Below are 24,333 nucleotides of genomic sequence, written 5' to 3' on the forward strand. Positions count from 1 at the left end.
TATTAAAGTAAAAAAAAAGGGGGGGAACCGCGAGAGAGAGATTTTAGAGAACTGCCCTCATCGTGTATTCTGTCCTTTTGTCCTTCTTGCGAATTTATCCGATGAATTTCGCAAAGGCAAAAAATTCTGTGATAAGAGAATCTCTTTCTTTCGACTTTCTGCGACGAAATAGAGAGGGTCGACCGCCACTGATCAGACAAGTCCACTTTTTTTTTACATTATTGAAAAGTTCGGGAAAAATATACAAGAACGAAAAGAAGTTTTATTTTATTCCGAGGCGACGAAATAGAAATAAAAGTTTGTTAAGCAAGTCTATATTTTTCCATCGGTACGAGAAATATTTTTTAACTCACTAAAATAAAATACTGTCGTAGAAATCAGATATATTCATTTTTTTCCATTGGAAAAATCTTGGAAAAATTTGAAATATTTTAATAAAAATATAATTATATAATAGAAGAATAAAATTTATATTATTATATATATTATCTTATTTATATCTATATTTTTGTAACATTATTAATTTAATTTCTTTAAATTTGCACGAATTTATAGCGTAAATCAGCGAGAATATCAATATATATTAAAAATTGTAACATATGCATATATTTTAAACATGTTTTCTGCGTAAAAATTTATATTAAAAATGGTTTTTGTAAATATTTGTATATAAATCAAAACAAAGCAAAAATTAATATGCTTTATAAGTTTAAAGTAGAGGCTCTTATAATTTATGTTTTTAAATTCTTTACTTTACTTTAATTAAATGTTTTAAAAAACAATTGATGTTTTAAAAAGCAATTGATTTACATAATTATATGTAATGAAGATACAGTAAATCAAATAGGTAATAAAATAATATTTCAATATTAAATAAATAAATACGCAGGATGCTGAAATTATATTTCTCTTCAACTGATTTTAAATTTGATAATTACAAGGCAATTAAATTTTGAAGCAGGATTACCTTTTTTGTATCTCGTTCGTTATCACCATTATTGAAGCGAGCGTTAAATAATGAACGATTCAAATAATCGAAAAAAGTAAACTTGCCTGGTTTTTGCTGGTGGACCTTCGTTTGAATCGAAATCCGTGTGTTAATCAGTTAATCAAGAATCATTCCATTTCATCATATCGGCCGGGCAATTTTTCACATTAATACATTTTTTACGAAGCTGCGCGAGATACGCAAAAAAATGAAAAAAAAAAAAACCGAAAGAAAAGGAGAAAGAGCAAAAATACAAACGTGGTCGAGTATCCCGACGATCTGTTAGCTCGAATAAGGTTTCCCCGAGACGTTAGTCTTATGCAATTTTTTTGTACTTATTTCCCTTCTTGTTCGTATATATGTTTGTCTAATTAGCTGTATATTTCTTACGTAGACGACTCCTCGAAAGACGGAGAGAGGAGAGTGAGATCGCCAGGACGAAGCTGTATGTAGTACGACCTGACAAAAGTGAGAATAGATGGCCTACACTTTTACACGTTGTGTGCGTTTTTTCATCACCTTTCGTCCCCTCGATAACCCCTCTCGATCGTAAAGTTACCGTGATTCAACGCCCCGTCGATTTCTATCCTCTACTCCTTCACTTTTTATCACCCGTTAACTCGTTTACGATCTCGTGAACGGAATTTCCGATAGCTTTTCTCCCTTTCTCATTAATTTCACACATTTCCATACCGTTTATATCTTAGTCACCCTCTTTAGTTTCAAATATGTTAATTAGAAACGAGAAGATGTATTCTAAAAATGGCGGTAAAAGAAAAGTCGCATTTAAGGAGGTGTCAAGATCGCTCGAGGGAGGATTAAAGGTCAATATCGTAATGTAAAAGAGAAATAAAGGACTGTTTCTCTCGCTCAGATCCTTTTCGCGGCTTTTATCTTATGGAAAGATCAAGCTGATTGGTATCGCGCGGAATGATTTCATGTAACCGACGAGTGGACTTCCGGCGTGTCGGCACATCCGACACGCAAACCTGTTGATCTCCCGCAAGGTGAGAATGTTCGAAATTACAGGCCAATAAAAGGGCTCTGAGCTGAACAAAATTAATGGTTTCGTCTACTGGTTCTACGATTATTCAAAAGTGTCGAAAGCTTCAGCCTGGAAGATCGTACCGATCTTATAGCTTTACGATATTCAAGAACATGATTAAGTGAAATAAAATGAAAAGTATCAGGCTAGAGTAAAGTGACAGTCCGATAAGAAGGATTTATTTTAAGCCTTTTTTCGGAAGCCTTATAATTTTTTTCAGAAGCCACTTCGTTATAAAATAGAATAGCGGAAAAAAATTCAAGTAAAATTCAAATAACTTAGAAAAATTAAAAATGTGTGTGTTATAAACAAACACAATTGTCCAATAAAATGATTAATCCAAATTAATTTCTATATAGTTTTAGTTTATTTTTTTTTCATATTTTTAAATCTCTGACTCTTATTAAAATCTACTCGTAATTTTATGAAGTAATTATTTTTGTATCTAACGTAAAACATAATTAAATCATGATCGTATTTAACTTTTGGATCGAAATTCTGATCGCGACATTTAAATTAGAGCAATCTATCTTTATCCAGAGATAATTCAAAACTGCTTCATTTCCGTCAAACATTCTCTCGATATGTGTGTTGGTCTAAACATGGAAAGAGTCACCACCCAGATACCGAGATTGTTATCAGTGCGATTGGTTTTGCTAAGTGGTTCAAGGCCGACCCGACGACGTCAGAGACGTAATGAAACGGAGGAATTTGGATATATGCATTCTGATAACGGATTTAATTAATATCGAAAATGAATTCCTTCTCGCCATATGTAACGAGCGTTCCCTACGTCTGCCAAGTATCCGTTCTAATTTACCGTAACGGGCCATTACATCTGAAATTAAATCCGCGCGTCTCTCATTATTTTCGCAAAGGATCTTAATGTTCCATTAAATTAATCTTAATGTTTCATTAAATTAATGCCTCATCAAATTAATAATATTGATTAATAATTGTGTGAAAAATTAATATTTCTCCTGCGATAAATAATTTATTCGATAAATAAGTTAATAATAAATTAATAATAAAATAATTAAAAAGATTTAAAAAGGATCAATTTATGACATGAGAAAATAGATATAAAATATATTGAAACAATTGTAAAAAAATATTAGAATCAAAGAATCTAATAAATAATCATTTTTCAGACAATTTATAATAATATCATAAACAATCAATTACGGGAAACAAATATATACATATGAAATTACAAAAAAATTTAACAATAAAAAAATGAAATGTAATAGATAAATATACAGAATAGAATTTACTTCGAAAGATTTGAAGATACAATATTGTGTTAAACGATGTGACTGCCTTTCTTTTAAAAGAATCACCAATATCGAAACAACAGTCCCACCCCCGTCACCAGGAGGTCACCCTCCAATCAAGCATCGACACCCCGCGCTTGCTCAGGGGGTGATTTTCTCGAACGCCGACAGACGTCGCGACGTTCATCGCTTCACCTCTTACCCTTTCTCATCGGCCCTCTCCACCTCTTTACCCCCTGACAAGCCGGTGAACTCGAAGGCAACCCCCGGCGATGAGCCAGTAGTGAGCTTCGTGCCGTGGTTGTTGCTGGGGCGATGCGCCTGGCACATCGACCGACGTGCGCGTCCGCAGCAGCAGCAGCAAGTAGTGCATCGCGCGTCGCACTATTGCGTTCATTTCCTGTCGCCGTCGTCGTCGCCGTCATCGTCATCATAGTCATTGGTGCCGGACTCGCTGGAACGACGACGCTCGCACGCGAGCGCGTTGCCGCGGCCTCGAGATGAGAGACGTGAGTGCCTTCGATCGGTCCACCTTCTCTCTCTTTCTCTCTCTCTCTATCTATCTATCTATCTCTCTTTCTCTCTCTCTCTCTCTTTCTATCTATCTATCTATCTCTATCTTTGTCTCCACCTTCTCCGAGCTTCCGTATGTCGCGTGAAGGAATGGACAACGCGTAGAATTAGCCATCTTTGAAAGCTCCCGTGCTACTTTCCGCCGACTTGGGACTCTAGAAGGAGATGTCGTGCCGAGCAAACAAAACGAAATGGCAATACCGTGCGTTGTACGTTATTCTCCCTCTTTTTCTCTTTAAATCGCGAGCGCTGCTTTCGCGTCGCTTATCCTTTCGCGGGAACGGGATTTCGTCAATTATTATACAAGATTATATCGATTTCGTGAATGATTATATTAACGCACGGGTCACGAGCGGCAATCCTATTGTCTTGAAAAATATTATCTCTGATATAAACTTACAGGAGGTAATATTAACGCTGGAGATGGTATGTTTAAAGTGTTCACAATATTAAATTAGACATCGCAATATTTGCGTTCGAGCACAGTCGGTTAATTAATTACAAATCAAGTTATATTACTATGTTTCGTTAAAGTTGTTTTTCTCCGTGGTTAGAAGCTTTCGCCGAGATGTTCCGATTCTAAAAATATAGCAGTAGTCGAGCTTATGTGGTAATTGGCTTGGAGATTGTGGGGTAGCATCAAGTGTTGCCTTGAAAAATATTGCCACTGGCAACAATCGCCTCTAGAAAGTAAGATCGCGACATACCAGCTTTAGAAATATCGAGCTAATCGGAGCAGGGTATCTGCTGCGTCTCTTTCAACGAACTTGAAGGATACGATTGGCGTATTTAAATTTGGCAAAAGCAATGAAAAGCAATAGAGTTGATTAATAAGTCTTTAACATTGAGATGAATTGAAGTTTAAAATTAGTATCTCCAAAAAACTTTAATTATTAAAATTAAATGATTATCGGGAAATTATTAAAAATGACGATCCAAAACATTGTGACATCGTCCAGTTTATTATTATAAATAATTCCCGTTAATCTTAGCATCGAGATTCAAAACTAAGGGATTGTTCCCTTAAAAGGCATTGCATCACGTTGCTAATAATTTATTCTAAAAGATGGAATCATTCTACTTCCTCAAGACATAATACTTGCATCATATCGCAAGCTCATCGAAAGCTCAGAAATGAGTTAAAACAAACCGAAGAAAGTCTCAAGAATGTTCGAGGGACAATTTAAGTTCGTTTAATATCTCAAATTCTGACCTTCTACCTGATGTATTTTAACCGTTCAAGAAATGCTTATTGTCTCCGTTATCGTTCTCGTTCACCATCACGATATCTTTGGGAAAACTGCTGATGCGGTTGACTAAAAATTTGATAGGGTTAAGGGCGGTTCCTCGGCTCTGCCTCGGTCAAGAAGAAGGCAGAGCCTGTGCACAACCTCCCCCCCCCCTCTCTCTCGTAACACTTTTCAGCCCTCGACCTCGTGGCCGAGGATCGATCCCCGTGACGTGCTGCGTGAGCACACCCTCGTGTGGATGGGAAAAAAGGCCGCTCGCGGTCGCGTTAATAACTAATACGGCCGTATGCATGTTACACATATGTGTAAGTTGGCAGACGCCGACACGCGACGCCTTCCTTCTCGTCCTTTTTCCAGGACGAAGAGACGCTTCGTACTTCGCTACTCGTGCAAGCACGTGCCACGTGAACGTAATCGAGTGATTCGCCGAGAGAGCGAGCTATCCTCCTGGGGGATCCTTAGCAGGATGAGAAATGTTTGATGGCTTATGTGGTGCGGACAATGTTCCTTATGTGTGACAGGACCTGCGAAAAACAACTTTTCTTTCAAAAAATATTAAGGTATGAATAATTTTCGATCTTTTGTGCCGATTCTGAGAGAGGGCTATTCGATAAATTCCAAACATTTAGAAATATAAAAAAGCCCTTTTTTATATTTGATCACAAATGAATTTTATCTCTGTGAAATCCTGATTTAGAAAATTTTGATTTGAAACAAATAACTTGAGTTTTTTTTTAATATTTAAAAATAATGATGTGTATACAGTCATTTTTATTGAGGAATATTATTTTGTTTTGCTAAAACACACACATGCGTTTTTCTTTATACATCTTACAAAAAGTTTAGATGCACTACAAATAGCTTGTAAGATCTTTAATATCTGCAAACTATATAGTTACAAAATAGCTGGTTTATTTGTTACTTAATGGAGCGCACCTCGATCTTTCGACGAGAGAATAAGCTTGAAAAGCAAGGATCAATGATATTTTTTTATACGGTAAAAACATAAGGAAGAAAAAGGTCTTCGTTAATATTGGAAATATATTAACTATATGAATATTCTAATGAAAAAGAAAAGACTGTCTTTTTTAATTAAACTTTTCAGCTCGCCTTCTCAATGAATCATTCAAGTAGCATAAATCATAAAATATGTCGATTAATAACATTAAAAGAAATTCAAAGCTTTATATTAACTTTATATAAAATAAAATTTTCGCAAAAATTAATATTTGCAAATACACGCAAAATACAATATTTGCAAATACACACAAAACACAATATTGTCAACAACTTTACTTTAATCAAAATCGATTCGGAACTTTTCTTAAAAAGACTTGGCTTTGATAATTTGAAAGATATACGATTTGTGTTATGTATACATTTGGATATTGTGTTTTGCAACAAACTCGACGAATCTGCCGGTTTTTACAACTTTATTCACATACACACAAACAACACAGTTTCGCTTTCTCGCTTCGGAATGTGTACATTAACGTTCCGAGTCGCGTTTATTGGACTGAATGTTGAGTTTATGTGGCACACGTGGCACGCATAAACGCTACAAATGTAACTTGAACAGTTTCGATCCCATTCTGTTCGACTGTCCGTGTGTGCACAGTAAATTTTGAATACTCGCGTGACACAGTCACGTTGAACGTCACGGGAAATTGAATTCGATCCCCTCTGGTATCCTACCGCTTGGGATGAAATATATTCGATAGTTGCATTTCCATAAAATCTAAAAAAAAAAAGGTTCTCTGGCGCAATATATATGAAGATTCTATGTGGAATAAAAATTGGTAATAATATAGTATCTCATAAATTTTTACTTTCCATTCTTCATAAGGATAATAAAAATCAGTGATTTTAAATAATCTGTATGGTCTCCTAATTTAAATAATAATAATTGAAGAAGATATCACATATTTAAATGATTCTAATTTTTCAATAAATTTAGAATTTATAGATTGTCTTTTTAAAAAAATATGTGAATCTAAATACATTTAATGAAAGTTAAATAAATAAATATATACGAAGAGAGTAACTGTTTACAAAATATCATAACAATAAACAGCTGATATAAATAAAAAAATGCGATGTCTTGAAATTGTCTAAAATCTTCAAAAAAGGTAAAATCTGAAATAAATAACGATAAGAAATTTTCAATATTTAATTCACATATGAGAGTAAAAGAGAGAGAATCTATTATTGTAATCATTACAAAATATATAATAAATATAGTGTAATAATGAATTAATGTAATTAAACTGTTGTTAGTTAAATTTAAATGTAATTAATTCAATTTCGAAATTAATATTAAAAAATCGTGAAAAAACCGTCTTTTATTCATTAAAACGTTTAATTGCAACAAAAAAGAGAGAACAGACACTCATTAAGTTTGGATTAAAATCCTCTTATTTACGCAAAATTGCAGGTTTCTTTGTGTTTTATATATTGCCAAACTCTCCTTGGCAACGTTGACAACGGTATAATTATAGCGTCATTTTTATCCTGCTTTCTGAAAGAATTTCTTCATCATCTTTCTTAAACCCGCAAAGGGTCGACAGCAAAAATAAGTCATTGTGGACGACGCCATCATTGATCGCGTTGCTTATAAATGTCTCTCCCCGTATTATTAATAGATGGATTCGCCGGCTGTTTATACTCGCGATTATCAAATGTATCGTTCACGATAATTATGGATTTCTAATATGGATTTTTAATATACCCTGTAGACGTGCGCATTCATCGAAATTGATATTATTCATTATGCTCGAAAAATTGCGTTCAGATTATTTACATTGCCGTCAAGCTCGCCAGTTCAATAAGACGGCATTAAAGCATTCAGATTGATTAAATACGCAATATGCTCGGCGTGGATTATACTTTTATATGCACCATCGCGAATGTTCGACTCAAGTATTATGGTACTCGTAATGAGTACTGTGATAAATACGCTCTCGGTCGCGATATCGCGATATCGCGATATCGTGATCGAAATAAATTACACAATGCTTTTGGGGCTAAGTGCATTTCAGAGGGAATTTACTTTACTTACTAGACCTGCGGACATACGTTTCGTTGAATATTCAACATTGCGACGTGCATTGCCACGCAATGCAGTGGCGATTCGCGTTGGTGCAAGAAATAAGAGGTAATAAGAGGGATGAAAAAGCGAATGAAGTGAGCTTGCGTGAAAAGATGCCGATTATTTTCCCTAAGCAACCTGCTCTAAACATCGCTTTTTACGTGACGTAAAGTTGAAAAAGTTACCGATTGCCACGTTGATTAGAGAAAATTACGTTTAGCTAAAATGCCATTGGCACGTGAAGAAAGTATTTTTATTCAACTAACAATTATCTCGCAGCCTTCAGATTTCTTATAATTTATTCTCTTAATTTCTAAAAAAAAAATTAACAAAATTAATGATTATTAGCTTAACAAGCAAGCCTGCATTAGATACGCATATAAAAAATTATGGAATGTTGTAGCACGAATTATAATAAATATAATGAGTTTGATTGTCTTAGTATCTTTTAACTATAGATTTCATTTTTAATTTTTTAATTTATTATATATCTATTTATTATTATTAATTATTTTCTTATTAAAAAATACCAATTCCATTTATTTTATTTATATATTTCATTTATTTCTTTTATTTTTTAATAATTTACTAAATGTAATAATTAATAGAATGTGTAAAAAAATTTATTTAACTTATTTTTAATTTTAAATAAATAATTTTTCGAGTCTCCCCTTTACAAATTGTACTTTGAAGTTTAATTTCCTCGAATTCTAAGGATTAAGCAAATTGATCTCATAGATCCGATTGTTCGTCGAGATAACCGTGACGGAAAAAAATTTAATTAACAAATCGACAAAAAACGATGAAGTGTATCGAAACATATTCATAAATTGCCACGCGAAAGCAATTTATTTCCGCGAAGCAAAAACTCGTTCTTGCCCGCATCATTCGAGATACCGATCTCGGTTCGTGACCAATTCACTTTTCACACTTCATCGAGCTCGTTATTTGACCCCCCTGGAATCGCGTCCGGTCAGCCGCGAGCAAAAATTGACGCTATTTCTATCGAAACATGTAGTTTAAACACTTGTTCAAATCACACATCCGTTACAAGGAATAGAAATAAGAGGAGAAAAAAGTGAGTTAATTTATAAAATCTTTTTCGCAAAATGATTCGCGACAAATTCGCGAAACGTACACGAATCGAGATACTGACGACAGATCCCGCAAATCATCCTCGAGTGGTGCCCTTGAGGGGGTCGCGTTCGTGACTGAATTAGCACGCACATGTGCGCGGCTATTGCTTTTGCACGAAACACGGAAGGGTTGGGCGGGGTAGGTTTAGGTTCGCTTCCTCGCTCGCTCGTTCGTGCAATGCACAGTCGTGCGATGTCGGGGTGATTGGATTCGATAGGACGACCTGGTGTATTTATAGACGTATGTATGCACAATAGAGTAGCCATCGACGCCGCGTGTAACTCGCGCGCAATTTGCACATATTAAACCAATCACATGTTTTGGTCAGGTAATCCGTACATTTCTGTCCCGATTAAAATCTCCGATGCATTACTCAATTGTCCCCGCCAACTGTATTGCGTCGATTGGATCGGTAGAATTATTGTATTTTATCATCCGACGAGATTTGACACGAATAAAAACGAAATTTTAAGATAAAATATTTTGCAAAATTATTACGCAAACGTAATTATTATTTATAATAATTATTATTTATAATTTTTATTTATATTTATTTATTAAGGAAATTATTATGCAAACGTAATTATTATTTATAGTAATTATTATTTATTTCTATTTTATTATTAATATTAATATTAATAATCGAAAATTAATTTTCTTCAGGACTATTAAAATGTGGGGACTATTAAATATACATGTATGTAAAATTCATAGATGTTTAAATTTCAGATTACACTATCTGAAATCGCTATGCAAATAGTTCTGGAACGCGATTTACGATGCCTGTTAAACAAATAAATTTCCCCACGATTAACAAAGATCGGTCAGTGTCTTCCGTTACAAGAATATCGCAATATCTCACGCATACATATCCGACTTAACGATGCACTCGCAGTATTATGCACCGACGTAGAAGCGCGATGAGACTCAGGTGTCCAGGGCGTATCCGCGCGATCGTTCCGCATCGCGTTCCGGTTTCCGCGGAAATTTCCGCGTGGAAAATTCATGTCGTTCTACATCGGCTACTCCTCGCCTCCTCACCGTCCTTCCTTCGGCCGCTCCACCGCTCGTCGAATGCAATATCCGCCGAATGGCGTCTGAAATTACCCCCTTCGACGTGCATACTCGAGTGTTACGTTTAATATTGGAGAGAATCGTGAAATACTTGCGGGAAGAATGCACAACTCGCGCCGACTGTAGTTTACAGTCTGATGAATCGAAAGTTTTCACGGAAATATTTCCGCTTTTAATTAAATCCAATTTTAAACTCCTCTTTTACGATGCTTTCATTGATGCATTTTTTACAATTTTCTAAAAAAGAGATGTTAATATTACGAATAATAATTAGAAGTACAAGTCTATTATAGATAATTTATTACTTGTTGCATATAAAAATATTGTGTACATATATAAAAAGCATGTGCACAATCTCAATACTTTTGATAAATTAAAAATTCAATGAAAATTGTAAAAGTCTCGTGCCACAAAATTCCTCGTTTTAACATTTCAGGAACATTTAATTAAAATTAAATCTTTTCTCCATTTTCAAGATTAATTGCCTCAAATTTTCAGAAAATTGAATCGCATTGAATTTCGCTAAGCTTGATCATTTCTTTATCGCTTCGTGTGCTGTAGAAAACATTTCGTCTTAAATACTTTATTTGAATTCTCTTATTGTTAGCTGTTTCAACTGCACATTTCTCAGATGCAATCAGCGTGCATTAATTCTGTGTTTCACACCGTAATTGAGGCTGCGCAACCTTAATGGGTTAGGTGCACTAGTACACTATCTGAACGGCTCTTTTATCGGAGCGATGCCTATGAACCAGAATTATTTTTAGAATAACCGGTATATACGGTCAGTAGAGTCGATGCGGCGGTTCAGTTCAACATGACATAGTGGAGTGCGGATAAAAAATCGTTAATTGACTCAAACAAATTCGAAACTCTCACGACCGCTGAATTCAATGCACTTTACCTTCTTTGCGTACCGTTCAATAAATCGACGTCGGATTTTTCGAGAGAAGGACATTTAAAAACGTTACGTGCAATACGTATGTAGAAATATGTTGTGTTTCTTTTATAAATTATTTAAGAGCAGAATTATACATGTGTATTTCAATGTTCCTCAAATTATCGGAGATTGATTCGCGACATTATTATAATATGGACTTTGCGATTCCGATATTAACGCTGAAAAAAATAAAAATGGCAAAAGATTTTGCGATTAAACAGCAAGAAGGGAGGGATTTTAATGGGATTCGCAATTTCACGGGTATATGGAAAGCCTTTGACTTTCCTTTAACAAGAGCGAGAATTCCGCGATCGTACTCCTGCGGAATATTCTTTGAGAATCGACGTCCTTATTTCGCTCCATCGCCTCGACACGTTCTTGAAAAAGCCGAGAGAATCGCGCGCCTCGCGAGAGGATTAACTGCAATCACAACGCCGGTGATTGTGACGTGACGGGAATGTAATGCAATTACATTCGAGATCGAGTGCGAATTTGAGATTCCTGAGCCGCACAATTCACGTCCCGATCCTCACGTGCCGCGCCTTTTTCCTAGCAACAATGCAGCGTAATAAATAAACTCTTTTAACGAGCCACCGAAATGCACGATGTATCGAAGCTCGGCGCATAATGAATATACGAAACGCCATTCTTTGCAAAGTCTATTTCTACTTCTAACAAAGAAAAAGAAATATTTGCTGAAATATGTTCAAAATTAAATTTACGACATTTGTATAGTAAAGTTGAAGAAAAATGCATTCTGTCAAATTATTAATTAAGTAGATGTTTTTAAATTCTGTATATTATTTTCCATATTTCTCTCGGGATTAAAAGACGAAAGAGAGACGGCTGTGTGACATGTTATTCCCGCGAATTGTGTTAAGTGGGTTAATTTTATTCTATTCTGTGTCGGAGATATGTAACTTCATTCTCGTGGAGATTTGCATTTCTTTGGATACGCCCAACGGATATGTCTAGATTTGCATAAAAGCGCGCGACGCGCGCCCCGCGAAAGTTTCTCTTTTGTCAACATTATAAAAGGCGCTCGTCCGAAATGTAAATTTTTACGATTTATCGACGAGGTAACGACGATTTAGCGACATCGTCGGATATCTTTTGCGCCGTGCGCGTTGCCGTATAATCGATATATACACATATATCGTATGTCGGTCGCGGGAAAAGGGGTAAATACTGAAAAATCACCCTTTCATGTCTTCCGCACGTGCGCGCATGGCTCTGTAGCTTCAAGAGGAAACGGTGGAATGATAATCAAAATATATTACGCCACCTTTCACCTTTATCGGGACACTTGGTTATCATTGGCCGCGCCACCCGAAAATTATCCTTCCCGCGATGACAGTACCTCGATAAATTCGTTCTGCAAGCCGCCCGAATTCTAAACATCCTTGCGCATCCCACGCAATGCAAGTTTTATGTATCAACTATATGGGTGGTATACGTTATATATATGAGAGAATCACCGTTTTAATATTTCAACCGCGTGTCTTAACTAGAACATGCGATTTTTAATTTAGAATGTTTAAAATTTACTCCAGGAAATATATACTGTTATATATGCGCTTCTAGATTTATTTTATACTTATTTCAGCAAAGCGTATATTTTATTTTTACTTCGACAAATTATATAATATATGCTATGTATAGATTTGTTTTTATTTTGCATCTCTCGTAATTTTATTTCTTTATATTTTTAATTTTAATTTCTTATTTAATTTTTATCAAGTTTTAAAGTTATCAAGTTTTTAATTTTATTTTTTTACTTAATTTTTATCGAGCTTCTAATTTTATATTTATATATATATATATATATATATATATATATATATGTGTGTGTCTAAAAAATGCTGTTTTTTTTAAATTACTTCAATAATTTATGTTTTTATATTTAATCTAAATTTATTAATTAATAAATTAATTTATATTTAATCTATGTTAAAGATAATAAAAATTATTACCATCTTGCTCTTATTCCATATACAATTTTTCATGGAAACGTGAAAGATTCGTCATGCGTTAGCCTGATGCCAAGATGGACTCGATTTCTTTTTTTCCCGGAGAGAAAATTTTGAAATCTCTTTTTTCATGTTTCCATCTTAGCATCATCAGGCTAACGCACGACGAACTTTGCTTCTTATAACTATTCCACTTTAATGCAAACTCCAATAGTTACGGAAACACATACGTATACTATAATCGAGTATAGGAGGAAAGTTATAGCGGTCGCGTAGGACAGGGGATGAAGCGAGGGGAAGGAGGAGGGTGGTATGTCGACTGAATGAAGTCGGCTTCAGGTGTTCAGCCGCAGTATTGATCGGTCCACCCTCGTACATGACGGGACACACGACACAACCATCACACATCCCCAAAGCCACCTACCACCCGCTTCTCTAGCGCGACCCCCCCAGGAATGTCCGCCGAGGGCGACTTCCAACCCCCGTCCTCCCCCGCTGGAGAGGCAAACGGAGCCTTTCTCAGTGTCAAGGTTGAATCGAGCCGTCAGGCGAAACGATTGTGGGCGAAGGTGAAGAATTAGGGGAGACATTGTGTGACACGAAGTATTAAGCTTGTCGAAGAAGAGAGACTCTTTTTTCGCAGAAAATGACTCAATCTCGAGGTCTTGTTGTACAAATGGCGGTGGAGAGAGAAACGACAGAAATTTAATTCCGAAGCAAATGGAGCTGTTCAGCGATCCTTGTATCTAAGTGTAATACTGACAGTTATAAAATACATGATAATTTTTAGAGAGCTATTATATTATATAAATAAAATGACTATTTTAATTAAAATATTATATAAATGCTACAGTCGCATTTTATAAAAATAACATAAATTGAAAGTAATATGAAAAGTTACACATGTATCGAAATATATGTCTTATGATATATAACTAGCAATTAATCTAATTTTCCGAGTAATAAATTCTACTTTACGCAAATTAATATAATTAGACTAATAAAAATTAATCTAATATTTTATTTAAATTTTTACATTTTATTTAATATTTGGAGAAGTTAATATTACAAACTTTGACAAATTCGAGTTTTACCTAATTATTAAAAAAAATTTATTTGAGATAATTAAATTTCTTTATATATCTATCGATAAATATATTTTGAGATTAATTAATTTATTCTAAATGTTGAAAGACTTTCTCTCAAAATTTTGCGAAGAATTTTTAAATATAGAATGAAGCATTTAAATTATCTGACCTATTATCAGTGATAATCTCCGGTGGCCTTCTTCCGGCGATAAAGGAAGACTTCCTGAAGCCATTAAGAACGTTAGAGCGGGTTTGTCCCAGAAAATGATGCCATTACCGCGGCCGCAACGCGACGGCAGGTCTCACGTTAAAGATGCTATCTAGAAACGTTAGACGGTCACGACAAGGAAGTTTCTAACTCCGCGATAGATTTAATTGTCTTTGTTGTTCCCGTCTCTTGTGGGAATCGATAATATAATCGGTTCGCGTCACGACAGCCCGATGACAATAGTGGAAAAAACGCGATCGATCGCGTTGTAAAAATAAATCGCGAATATTCGTGTACTACTTCGTGGACACACGACGTGGCCGTTTGGAAAACATTCGAATAAACATCCTCAAGATGTCTAAAAAAAAAATTCTAACTATATCACTCTCTCGTCTTTAGATTAGAAATTTTTAATTACAATTTTTTTTTATTTTGAGAAGAAATTTTGACGTATGATGTTTTATATAATTTTCAGATGTTTATCCGCAAATTTAAAATAATTTCTAGATCGATGATTAATTATATAACAAATATAAGCGTTTAATGTTTATTCTAATTTATAATTTCGCTCTGTGTTATATCATTATTATAATTAATTAAAAATTCAATAAAAAATTAGCATGGAAACAATTATTGTTTTAGAATATTTAAAAGTATAAGAAAAAAATTCGCAGTTTTACAGAAAATTGCATTAAAAATTCAAACAATATATGGATTTTTTTTAAATTAAATTTTTGTAGAAGCTGATCTCTCTCGCAGTTTTTAAATAAATTTGAAATAAAAACGTGCAAGTGACTTTTCTGACTATTATTTTATGCGAGAAAATTTGTAAACTAGGCCTTCCGCTGGTATATCAATTGAGCGAGAAACTTTTGCTTGACGAAGAGCGGCTTTCGCGAGGGAGGTCTACGTAATAAAATTTTCAGTCGCTAATGTGGCATTTGAATGTCGAGGCGGTTTCTTTGCTAACACGAAAATGTCTTCCGGGAGTCCGCGGTGTCTCTTGATTTATTTACGAGAATCTCGATCGATCTGACCAGAATTTTTGAAATTCAGGCCGCGGCTTTTACGTTTAAACCACTTCCAGCGTTTGAATCATAAAATATCATGGTTATAAATGTAAAAGCATGTAAAATACTTATCTTAAAGTTTAGAAATCATCTAGTATTTTTGAATGCTGGATTCTAAAGTGAAAATTTCTATATTCAATAATTTTATATTTGAAAGTTTATTTTTGGTGTATTATAACTTAATTTCTGTCAGAAAATTTTTTTAAAAAGATTTTTTAAATTATTTTCTTTTTTCTTCTTTTTTCTTATTAATTTTCTCATTATATCTTTTATTAATATATAAATCTAAAAATTTTAACAATATTTCCGGACAAAATTATATATTATTTTAAGAGCAAATATAATTAAATTAAATAAATTGTTTCCACTAAAATAACTTAATTAAATCAAAATATAAAATCTACTGCACGTTATATTTCAAAATATTATTTCCGAACAAGACCAATTTAGAAACAACTTGAAAAAGTCCTCAAAAAGTCTTCTCCATTTCCTTGAAACTTCCCCCATTACTAAACACGCGCGTGATTTTTTCTGTTCTCCTTCATTTCACATTAATTAATAATCGGAATCGCGCGATGGCTGACAGGTGTGACCGAAGGAGGACCGATCGCCAGCCGAGGAGGCATGGCTAGCAGCACGGAAGACTACGGTTCCGAGCTGCAGGAGTTGCAGTGGGGAGGCGGTGGTACCACTACTAGTAGCGGTGCCTCGCACTTTCTGCGCGGGGGCGGCGGTGGTTCTCACTACCTGCGGAGCGGCACCGGTAGCTGCTACGAGGCCGAGGACCTCGAGTCCAGCCCCGCCGGCCGTCATCATGGCGGTCAGCATCGCGGCTACTACAGTCCACCCGGTACCAGCTACACCATCGTCGAGAGGCCGCCCAGCGCGCCCCATCATCACTCGTCGCATGCCACCCCCTACAGATCCCATCGGGGTCACGGAACTGCCGGAGGCGGCGGCGGCGGCGGCGGCGGCGGCGGCGGCGGCGGCGGCACCGGTGCCATTTCCCCGGAACAGGTGCTCAGGTACGATAAATAGGCTTCCGAAGCCGATGACGTTCAATGACGTATCGAAATTGAATTATATCAATGATTTTCAAGCCAAGATTCATGTGCGCTTAGCACGATATTGTGTTCTCGCAATTTGAGCTGTGCAATTCATTTTCTGAAATTTTGCGAAATTTAAATATTTTAATATCAATATTAATATTAATTTAATATTAATAAAATTTGCGATTTAAATAATTTATACAATATAATTGAGAGTATTTTAAGACGATGAACTTTATAAGCAATATTCTTTATAGAATAAAAATGTTTGCTTTATATAATAAATTCGTTAATATCACGGGTTTATCCAAGTTATCGATGACATGTACGTGTAAATTAAATAATGAAGAATAATATAAATTTTCGATCTCTTGCAGATTGTTCGGTAATAGCGTCTCGGAACGACGTCAGGGCGATCGTAGGTCCCCGGCGTCCAGTCCGGCGAGCGTGACGGCCGCACGAGGCACGCCGATTATTTCCGGTGGCTCGCAGCAACAGCAACAGCAATCCCAGCAATCGCAACAGCAGCAACAGCAGCAAACTAATGCCGGGAATCCGCCCACGTCTCCCATCGCGCAGCCGCTCAGCCTGCAGGAGCTCACCGTAAGGACAATCACCATGACGAGAGATCCGCCGGACTCTCACCATGGCTTTGGCATCTGCGTGAAGGGTGGCAAGGACGCAGGTGAGATCCGAAGTACCTTCAGGCTACCCCCGTCGCCGTACTTCGTGCCTCGAGAACGAGGTACTTTCTCCCAGCAGCGGGTTAAACTCTCTATTCTCATTAGTTCTCGGCACTTGTCAGATTTACATAAGTCAAGTCAAGCCTCACGTTTCAAGCCGTCGCGTACGTCGAATGCTGCTATTATGCTCCGTACGAGTCGTCTGGTCGTCCCGCCGCCCGGTTCCTCGGGTCGTCTAACTGTAAATCAGTCGGGTCGGCGCTTCCTCTCGTTCCGCTCGACACAAGCTCGTTTCGGAATCGGAAATTTGTCCGACCGAATATACATTTGCCGTCGTATGTTCCAATTTGCTTTTCGCGCGATAAATCGTATATATCTCTATAGTTTTATAGATTTGTAGTAATAAAAATGCTTGATATCATAAATTTTTATCAAATTTTTATTGAGGTCTAAACGAAAAAGGATGAACTTTATACCGAACATCAGGAATAAATCTATCATTTTCAGTTTTTACAGCAGTATTTCCGTTAATGTAAAAGTTGTATATATTTTTAGATGAAGAGCTTTAGGTAAAAAACTACGATACCGTACATCCCAGTAGAATAAAAAAATCAACGGTCCGTCAAGTAATAATTCAGCTATTAATTTATACAATCGTTAGACTCTACGCTTCCTTTCCCCATGCTTAATATTTGATATTAAAATTCCGCGAGCGGTATACCAGATGACTCGCTTGTCACTTATCGCTGGCAACTTGTATCTTTGATTACTGTTTCTTTTTCGTGCCTAAGTCACCTCGGTTGGCACTCATATCGTGTCTCGACACCTTGCGCTTATACGTGCTTCAACATAAATTGGCGAACCGTCCTCGTCCTCGCGACGGAATATAATTAGCATAAAAATATTATCTTATCATTTGCATTATTCGCGATAGCGAATATACTTAAATAAGGAAACAATATTAGATATATTTTTAGCATTTATACAGCATATCTAAATTTGTCATATACATATATTGTCACACGCTTCTCAAAGAAACATACATTAACATAAATTAATATATAATATCATCATGATTACTTTTATATTTAATTTAATTTTTTATATTTTACTCTTATATTTTATATTTAATTACATTATATTGTATTATATAGAAAAGTAATTTTGTTAATTTACTTCGCGTTGTTTCTTTAAATCAAATACTATATCATTAAATTTATGAAATAATAGTTAAATTTAGGAGCAGTCACTTTAATCCGAAAATAATTATTACTGTTATTACTATTATTACTATTATTACTGTTTATTTTACATAGATAACTGTTCTAAATATTCATCCATATTTGTAATACATACAAAGTCTAATTAAAATTTATACGTTTAATTAACATCCATAGTAGAAAATGGATTTTCTCGTCGCGAGGAGGACGATACTCGAAAGTGCAGGGAAACATTTTCACGATCGTTAAGCATCGTTTTCCGTTGTAATGACGATTGTTTGCACGCAAACTCGATAGAAAAAGAAAAAGCGCGTTTTGCACAGATCTCTTCCATTTCCTTATTTTTTTTTCTCCCTTTGCGGAGATGGAACTCCGGTCAGAACTCCGGTTTGCCATTCGATAGTTGACGTGATAATGAGTTATCGATCTATCGAAATGTGTTGCGAACCTCCAACGACCGGAGTTCATCGTTTTACCTAATCTTTCTGGAAATTCTATTGTCGAAAAAAATAAAAAGTTTGTACATTGATTGAACAACTGTTCTTTATCGCTGTAATTTATCAATTAATTCTTTTTATTCTACGTCTTTTCATTTCGTATACATAATTTTTGAAAGTATGATAATAATAGAGAAAGAGAGAAATATATATGATCAATTAAAAAGAAATAAATTTTTACAATTCCTAAAAAGGTGCAAAATACTTTAACAAAATATGAAAAGTAGTTATTACAGCATTAAAATTGTCATTTTTACATTTGTAAAAAGAAGTTATTAAGAAAAAAAGTTTTCATTTTTTTAGTTGAAGTATTTAAATATTCAATTCAAATATGATTGACTTAAATATTTAAATATTTCAATTAAAGAAATGATAACTAATTAAACACTTATTTCTTCAATATACAAAAATGATGTCTTTTTGACTGTATATTTTTAAATATATTCTCTCTAAAATTTTAATACATTTGAAAGTTATATATTTCGCAAGTTATATGTTTTTGAACACGTGTTTTCTAGAAAGATTTTCTCAATTGATAAATGAGAAGGATCTGCATGAAGCAAAAATGCGAGAGTGCCGCCTTAAAATCGTTAAAATAACAAAAGCGACAAGATCCGGTTTCACGGTCCACAGCCTTTTAATCCTCGCAGTCTCAAAAATAAATCAAACCGTCACACACACAGACACGTACAAACACAATGCAATAATCTAAAAATATTAAACTAGTTTATACACGTATTTTTTTATCGATCATCTGCAAACAAATATTTCTTGATATTAGAAATAAATGTTATATTTTTCATTCTATCGCAAACTTACGTAATATACATATTAAGAATGTTTTCTTTTTTATTATTTTGAACTTTTAAAAAAATTCAAAGAAATTAGAAAACTATCGTGTTATAAAAAAACGCAAAATAAGGTGCAATGAATCTCCAACTTTATCCGTTATATTAATGTTACTAGCGAGACTGTGAGTGTTAAATCTCATGCTTAATCACGCACGCAATGTTGCACAGATGCGCGCTGCGAAATCACTGCTTGACAAGCTTCATCATCGCCAAGAAATCGAGCGTGAAACCACAAATCCGAAAAGGCGGTTCTCAAGACAGAGCATTTTTGCCTCTTGCGTGGATCGTGATACTAAAATCCGTTTCAGACGATGCTGAAATTCCCAGAGAATCGTCGATCTCTTCTTTTCGCATTGATATTTGATTTTATTGTTTCGAGTGTAAAGATCTCTATAGGTAAGATAAAAAGAGAACTTTAAATATAATAACATTTAATAATTATTCTCTTTAACAAATTTATCTAGAAATTGTAGCTTTATTTGAAACATAAAAGCTGTTAAAATTAATTTAATTCACAATTTGCTTTGTTTTAAATATATATACTTGGCGCAAATATTATACATTTATATTTATATGAAACTAGATGCTCTCGAATAATTTATATAAATATTTATATATTTATATATAAGCTTATTACCATTTATAGTATTATTAATAATATTATTACTAAAATGCTTCGTAAACTAGCGCGAGCTTTATAATTCGAGTCTAATCAAATTATTTCCGCAATAATGCTTCGTGGAAAGCTTATTGAACTCGATGCAAGTCTTCTGGGGATTTCACCATCGTCCGCGACCGAGCGGCTGAGAGAATAAGCCAACTTGCGTTGTGTCATTCTTATTTTCTGTTTCGCTGTACCAGAAGCGCAGTCAGGTAATTCAACGAGAGAAAGGAGGGTTTATAACGCATATAACGCACTACACGAGTATCTGTCAGAAAGCTACTTCCTCTCTCTAGACGTCTCTCTGGCACAATTCGTTGCATGAATGTACAATGTATATGCGTATTGTGTATAAGTGCGTAGAGAGAATTTAATCGTTTGTACTAGTCAAAAATATATGCTAAAAATAAAAATAGTAAAATTTTTCCTGTAATTTTTAAATTTGAATATAATCATATGATTTTTTTCTAAAAATAATTTTTCTGTACAATGTGTTTTTTTTTTGTCAATCTTTTCTATTCTAAAATTTAAATCAAGATTTAATCACTGACATATTTAACCGAAAATTAGAGAAAATATCTCCAAACGCAAAAAGCTTATCAAAATTTTTTAACAATTTATTATAAGATATTTGACGATATGAAAAGTAATATGTGCAAACTATTTTCATATCGACATCAAATTTGCTCTCTCATCGCTCACAAAATTATGTCAGTTTTGATAAACTTGATGAAGATGATAATTCGCACATAAACACATAATAAACGATGCCGCATGAACTGCATAAATGCGGTACAAGCGTACTATTCGATGTCTCATCACGTTTCAGCTCTTGCTTCGACACAAATTCTATCATCACACGCACACACATCATGTTTTATTGTAAAGCCAGGAGCACACTTTCGGAAAAGAATTTTAAATAGTCGCAATAATTCAAGAAAGTAAAAACCTAAATTGATAGATTAAATCTTGCCAGAGAAAGTTCTTCAAAAGGAGCGACGTTATTTTAGTATAGTTGAAATTAAAATCATGTTAAAAAGAGAGTTCCTATTTTTAAAAAAATTTTCCAAATTCCACTATTTTGTCTAAATGGAGAAATTTCAAATTGTTTCAAGTAATATTGAAATTGTCAGCTTGGAAATCTTCGATTTCCAAATGAATATTTGAAAAGGCGTAAAAAAGATGGTAAAAGTATTTTTACAATTTTTATCAAGTATAAATCGGGAAAAAGCGGTCCGGAAAATTATTAGGAAATATTATAATCGTGGTTTTAATATTTACAATATTACGACAGATTTTATAATTATCTTGTGCTAAGATAATATATTCAGATTGATAACTGAAAAGAAATCAAAATCAATTGAACTCGACAGAAAAATCTCGTTTTTGTTTTACGCCATAAAAGCATTTTTTTATTAAATCGCTTATGAATTTTAATCCTAGCGCATGGATTTTGTTCAAAAATTCATGAAAAATCTACTTTGGCTTCCATCAGCCGTCATAGATTATCATTTTTTCATTTTATGGAATAAAGAAAGTACAATGCGTACATCAAATACATACACATATACATACATACATACATATTGTAAGTGCATAACGTAAGCATGATGCACATCATGCAATGCAATTAACGTTTTCTCTTTGAAAGATTTATATGCATGTCTTTCTTTCTCTATCAAGCGAACACACGCGTGCATCGTGTCGCACAGAAATGCACACCGTTTTCTCGTATTCACTTCACTCTGATGCATCTGCGTACTTTTTTCTTCTTCTTATTTTCACAATATTTCTGCCCATGGCGTTTATCGTATCCGTTTCAACAAGTATATCGGAAGTTTGCCAGCTTTGCCAGAAAGTCAACTTTTTTACAAAATAACAGGTCAAGTCAACAGGTCCTTTGGCATTGCCAGATGCACTATCTTCTATTATAATAAAAACAATAATTTATTGCTTCGAGAGAAATTATATTTGTTGCATAAAAAAAAAGTTTTGCATCAGTATATATTTTTATACAAATTTAAAACACATGATCTTGGTACATTTTTAAAAATATTTTATCCGCTACTTTTAGCCGCATTAATTTATTATAATTCTGATTTATTATATAATTCAATTATTTATTATAATTCGAATAAAAAAGTTACATATTTTTCAACACAAGAAATCTTGTTTCTTAATAATTTTTTTATAAAAATAATATAATTCTCTCTCTTAAAATTGGACACTTTATTACATTAAAATTTATTCGCATTGTCGGAAAAACTGTGCACTTTTTCATTAAAAGTAGAAAGTCCCTTTCGTGTTAGCTGAATTTATCCGCGAGATTCACTCGGGCGATTTGTCGCGTCATGGGTGGAAGATTTTAATTGGCACCGATCGCCGGAACAGCGGCGAGGCAGCTTACCGGCCTGATGGAAAGTCTGCCAATTGTTCTCAGGGGTGGGTGTCTATATTTCGAGAGTGGAGGAGGGTTCGGTGGCCGAACGAGCTGGACTCAGGCCAGGAGACACGATCTTGGAGGTTAATGGCACACCCTTCCGCGCAGTCACCCACGAGGAGGCCCTTAAAGTAAGTCTACGATTTTTATTTCACACTATCATTCTTTTCGATCAACTTTCCTAATCATCTATTCTTCCCCTCCTTTACATTTACTATTTTCTAATTCTGACAGTTTCGATAACGCTTGCCGTTTTTAAATCCTTTGTTAATTCAAAGGGATATGAATGAGAAGATAATACAAGTTCGTGGTGTATTGTTATTTTTTATAATTCCATTTTTTTCTTTTTCACCTATTCAGTTAATCTTCTCTTTATTTGCTTTAAATTAATATATTCTTCTTAAAATTTATTGTTTAATATTGAAAATTGTAAATTTACAAATTTGTTTACAAAATAGATATATAATAGTCTCCATCTTAGCATATTAATTCTCACAATATATGTATTTCAAGTCTGATTTCCTAAATTAATACATTACTCCAAATATTCTTGAAATGTATAATTTATAGTTTAATAAATAATTCCACTCCAAACACAAGCTAAAATTAATTAAAGATAGAATAAATTTTAAAAGCTTTGTTTCTCAATCATCTCATTTAAATTCATGAGTGTTTTAACGTTTGCCATTTCAGTAAATGATAATTAGAGACTTTTTGCCGAAATAAAAGGGAAAACAAAAGCAATAAAAGCCGTTTCAATTAAGGGTTTCTAAATCCCCTTTTCTCCAAGTAATCGTGCGAATGTAGCTTGTATTTATGACCGACCTTAAGAATCGACTCATCGATTCTCATTCTAAGTCTGGCTCTCAAACGGATTAGAAGAACTGGGGAGAAACGTAGTCAAATAATTCTAAATCCGCGCGCAAATAACCGAAGGACAGATCGCTCTCAACCATTTCTTACTCTTATTTCTTTTGCCATCAGTGCTTTCATTATTGTTTGGAAACTTATCCATTTTTGTAACGTCTATTTTTTATAATTATCATTAATTGATGAAACAAATAAGCATACACCGAAAAAATTGCAGTAAAATCTTGCTAAAATCCATCTTGAATTTTACTACGAAATTTTAAATTTTTACACATAAAAAGTTTTTATATATCAAGTGTCAAAGAGACATGGTTTTTTTCAAAGTACTCTACATTTTGCGTGAAGTATGTGCGATTT

At 34.3% G+C, this 24,333-nt stretch overlaps 1 protein-coding gene across 11 annotated transcripts in view; it reads left to right on the forward strand.

Moving 5' to 3' along the window:
- Nucleotides 1-3,595: 3,595 nt before the first annotated feature.
- LOC105255039 (whirlin) overlaps nucleotides 3,596-24,333 on the forward strand; it is a 60,283-nt gene continuing 39,545 nt past the window's right edge. For 5 of the 11 annotated variants that reach the window (XM_025415147.1, XM_025415153.1, XM_025415150.1 and 2 more), the window contains exons 1-5: nucleotides 3,596-3,816; nucleotides 16,292-16,730; nucleotides 17,132-17,499; nucleotides 20,867-20,878; nucleotides 23,107-23,237. In XM_025415147.1, coding sequence (XP_025270932.1) covers nucleotides 16,330-16,730; nucleotides 17,132-17,499; nucleotides 20,867-20,878; nucleotides 23,107-23,237 — 912 coding nt within the window. In that variant the 5' untranslated portion in view covers nucleotides 3,596-3,816; nucleotides 16,292-16,329. Of the gene's footprint in view, nucleotides 3,817-5,487; nucleotides 5,691-16,291; nucleotides 16,731-17,131; nucleotides 17,500-20,866; nucleotides 20,879-23,106; nucleotides 23,238-24,333 lie in introns of all 11 variants that reach the window. The other 6 variants (XM_025415151.1, XM_025415157.1, XM_025415149.1 and 3 more) reach the window with 4 other exon arrangements.

This window comes from Camponotus floridanus, unplaced genomic scaffold (assembly GCF_003227725.1).
Source record: "Camponotus floridanus strain SB8 unplaced genomic scaffold, Cflo_v7.5 scaffold99, whole genome shotgun sequence".
Taxonomy (NCBI): Eukaryota; Metazoa; Arthropoda; class Insecta; order Hymenoptera; family Formicidae; genus Camponotus; species Camponotus floridanus.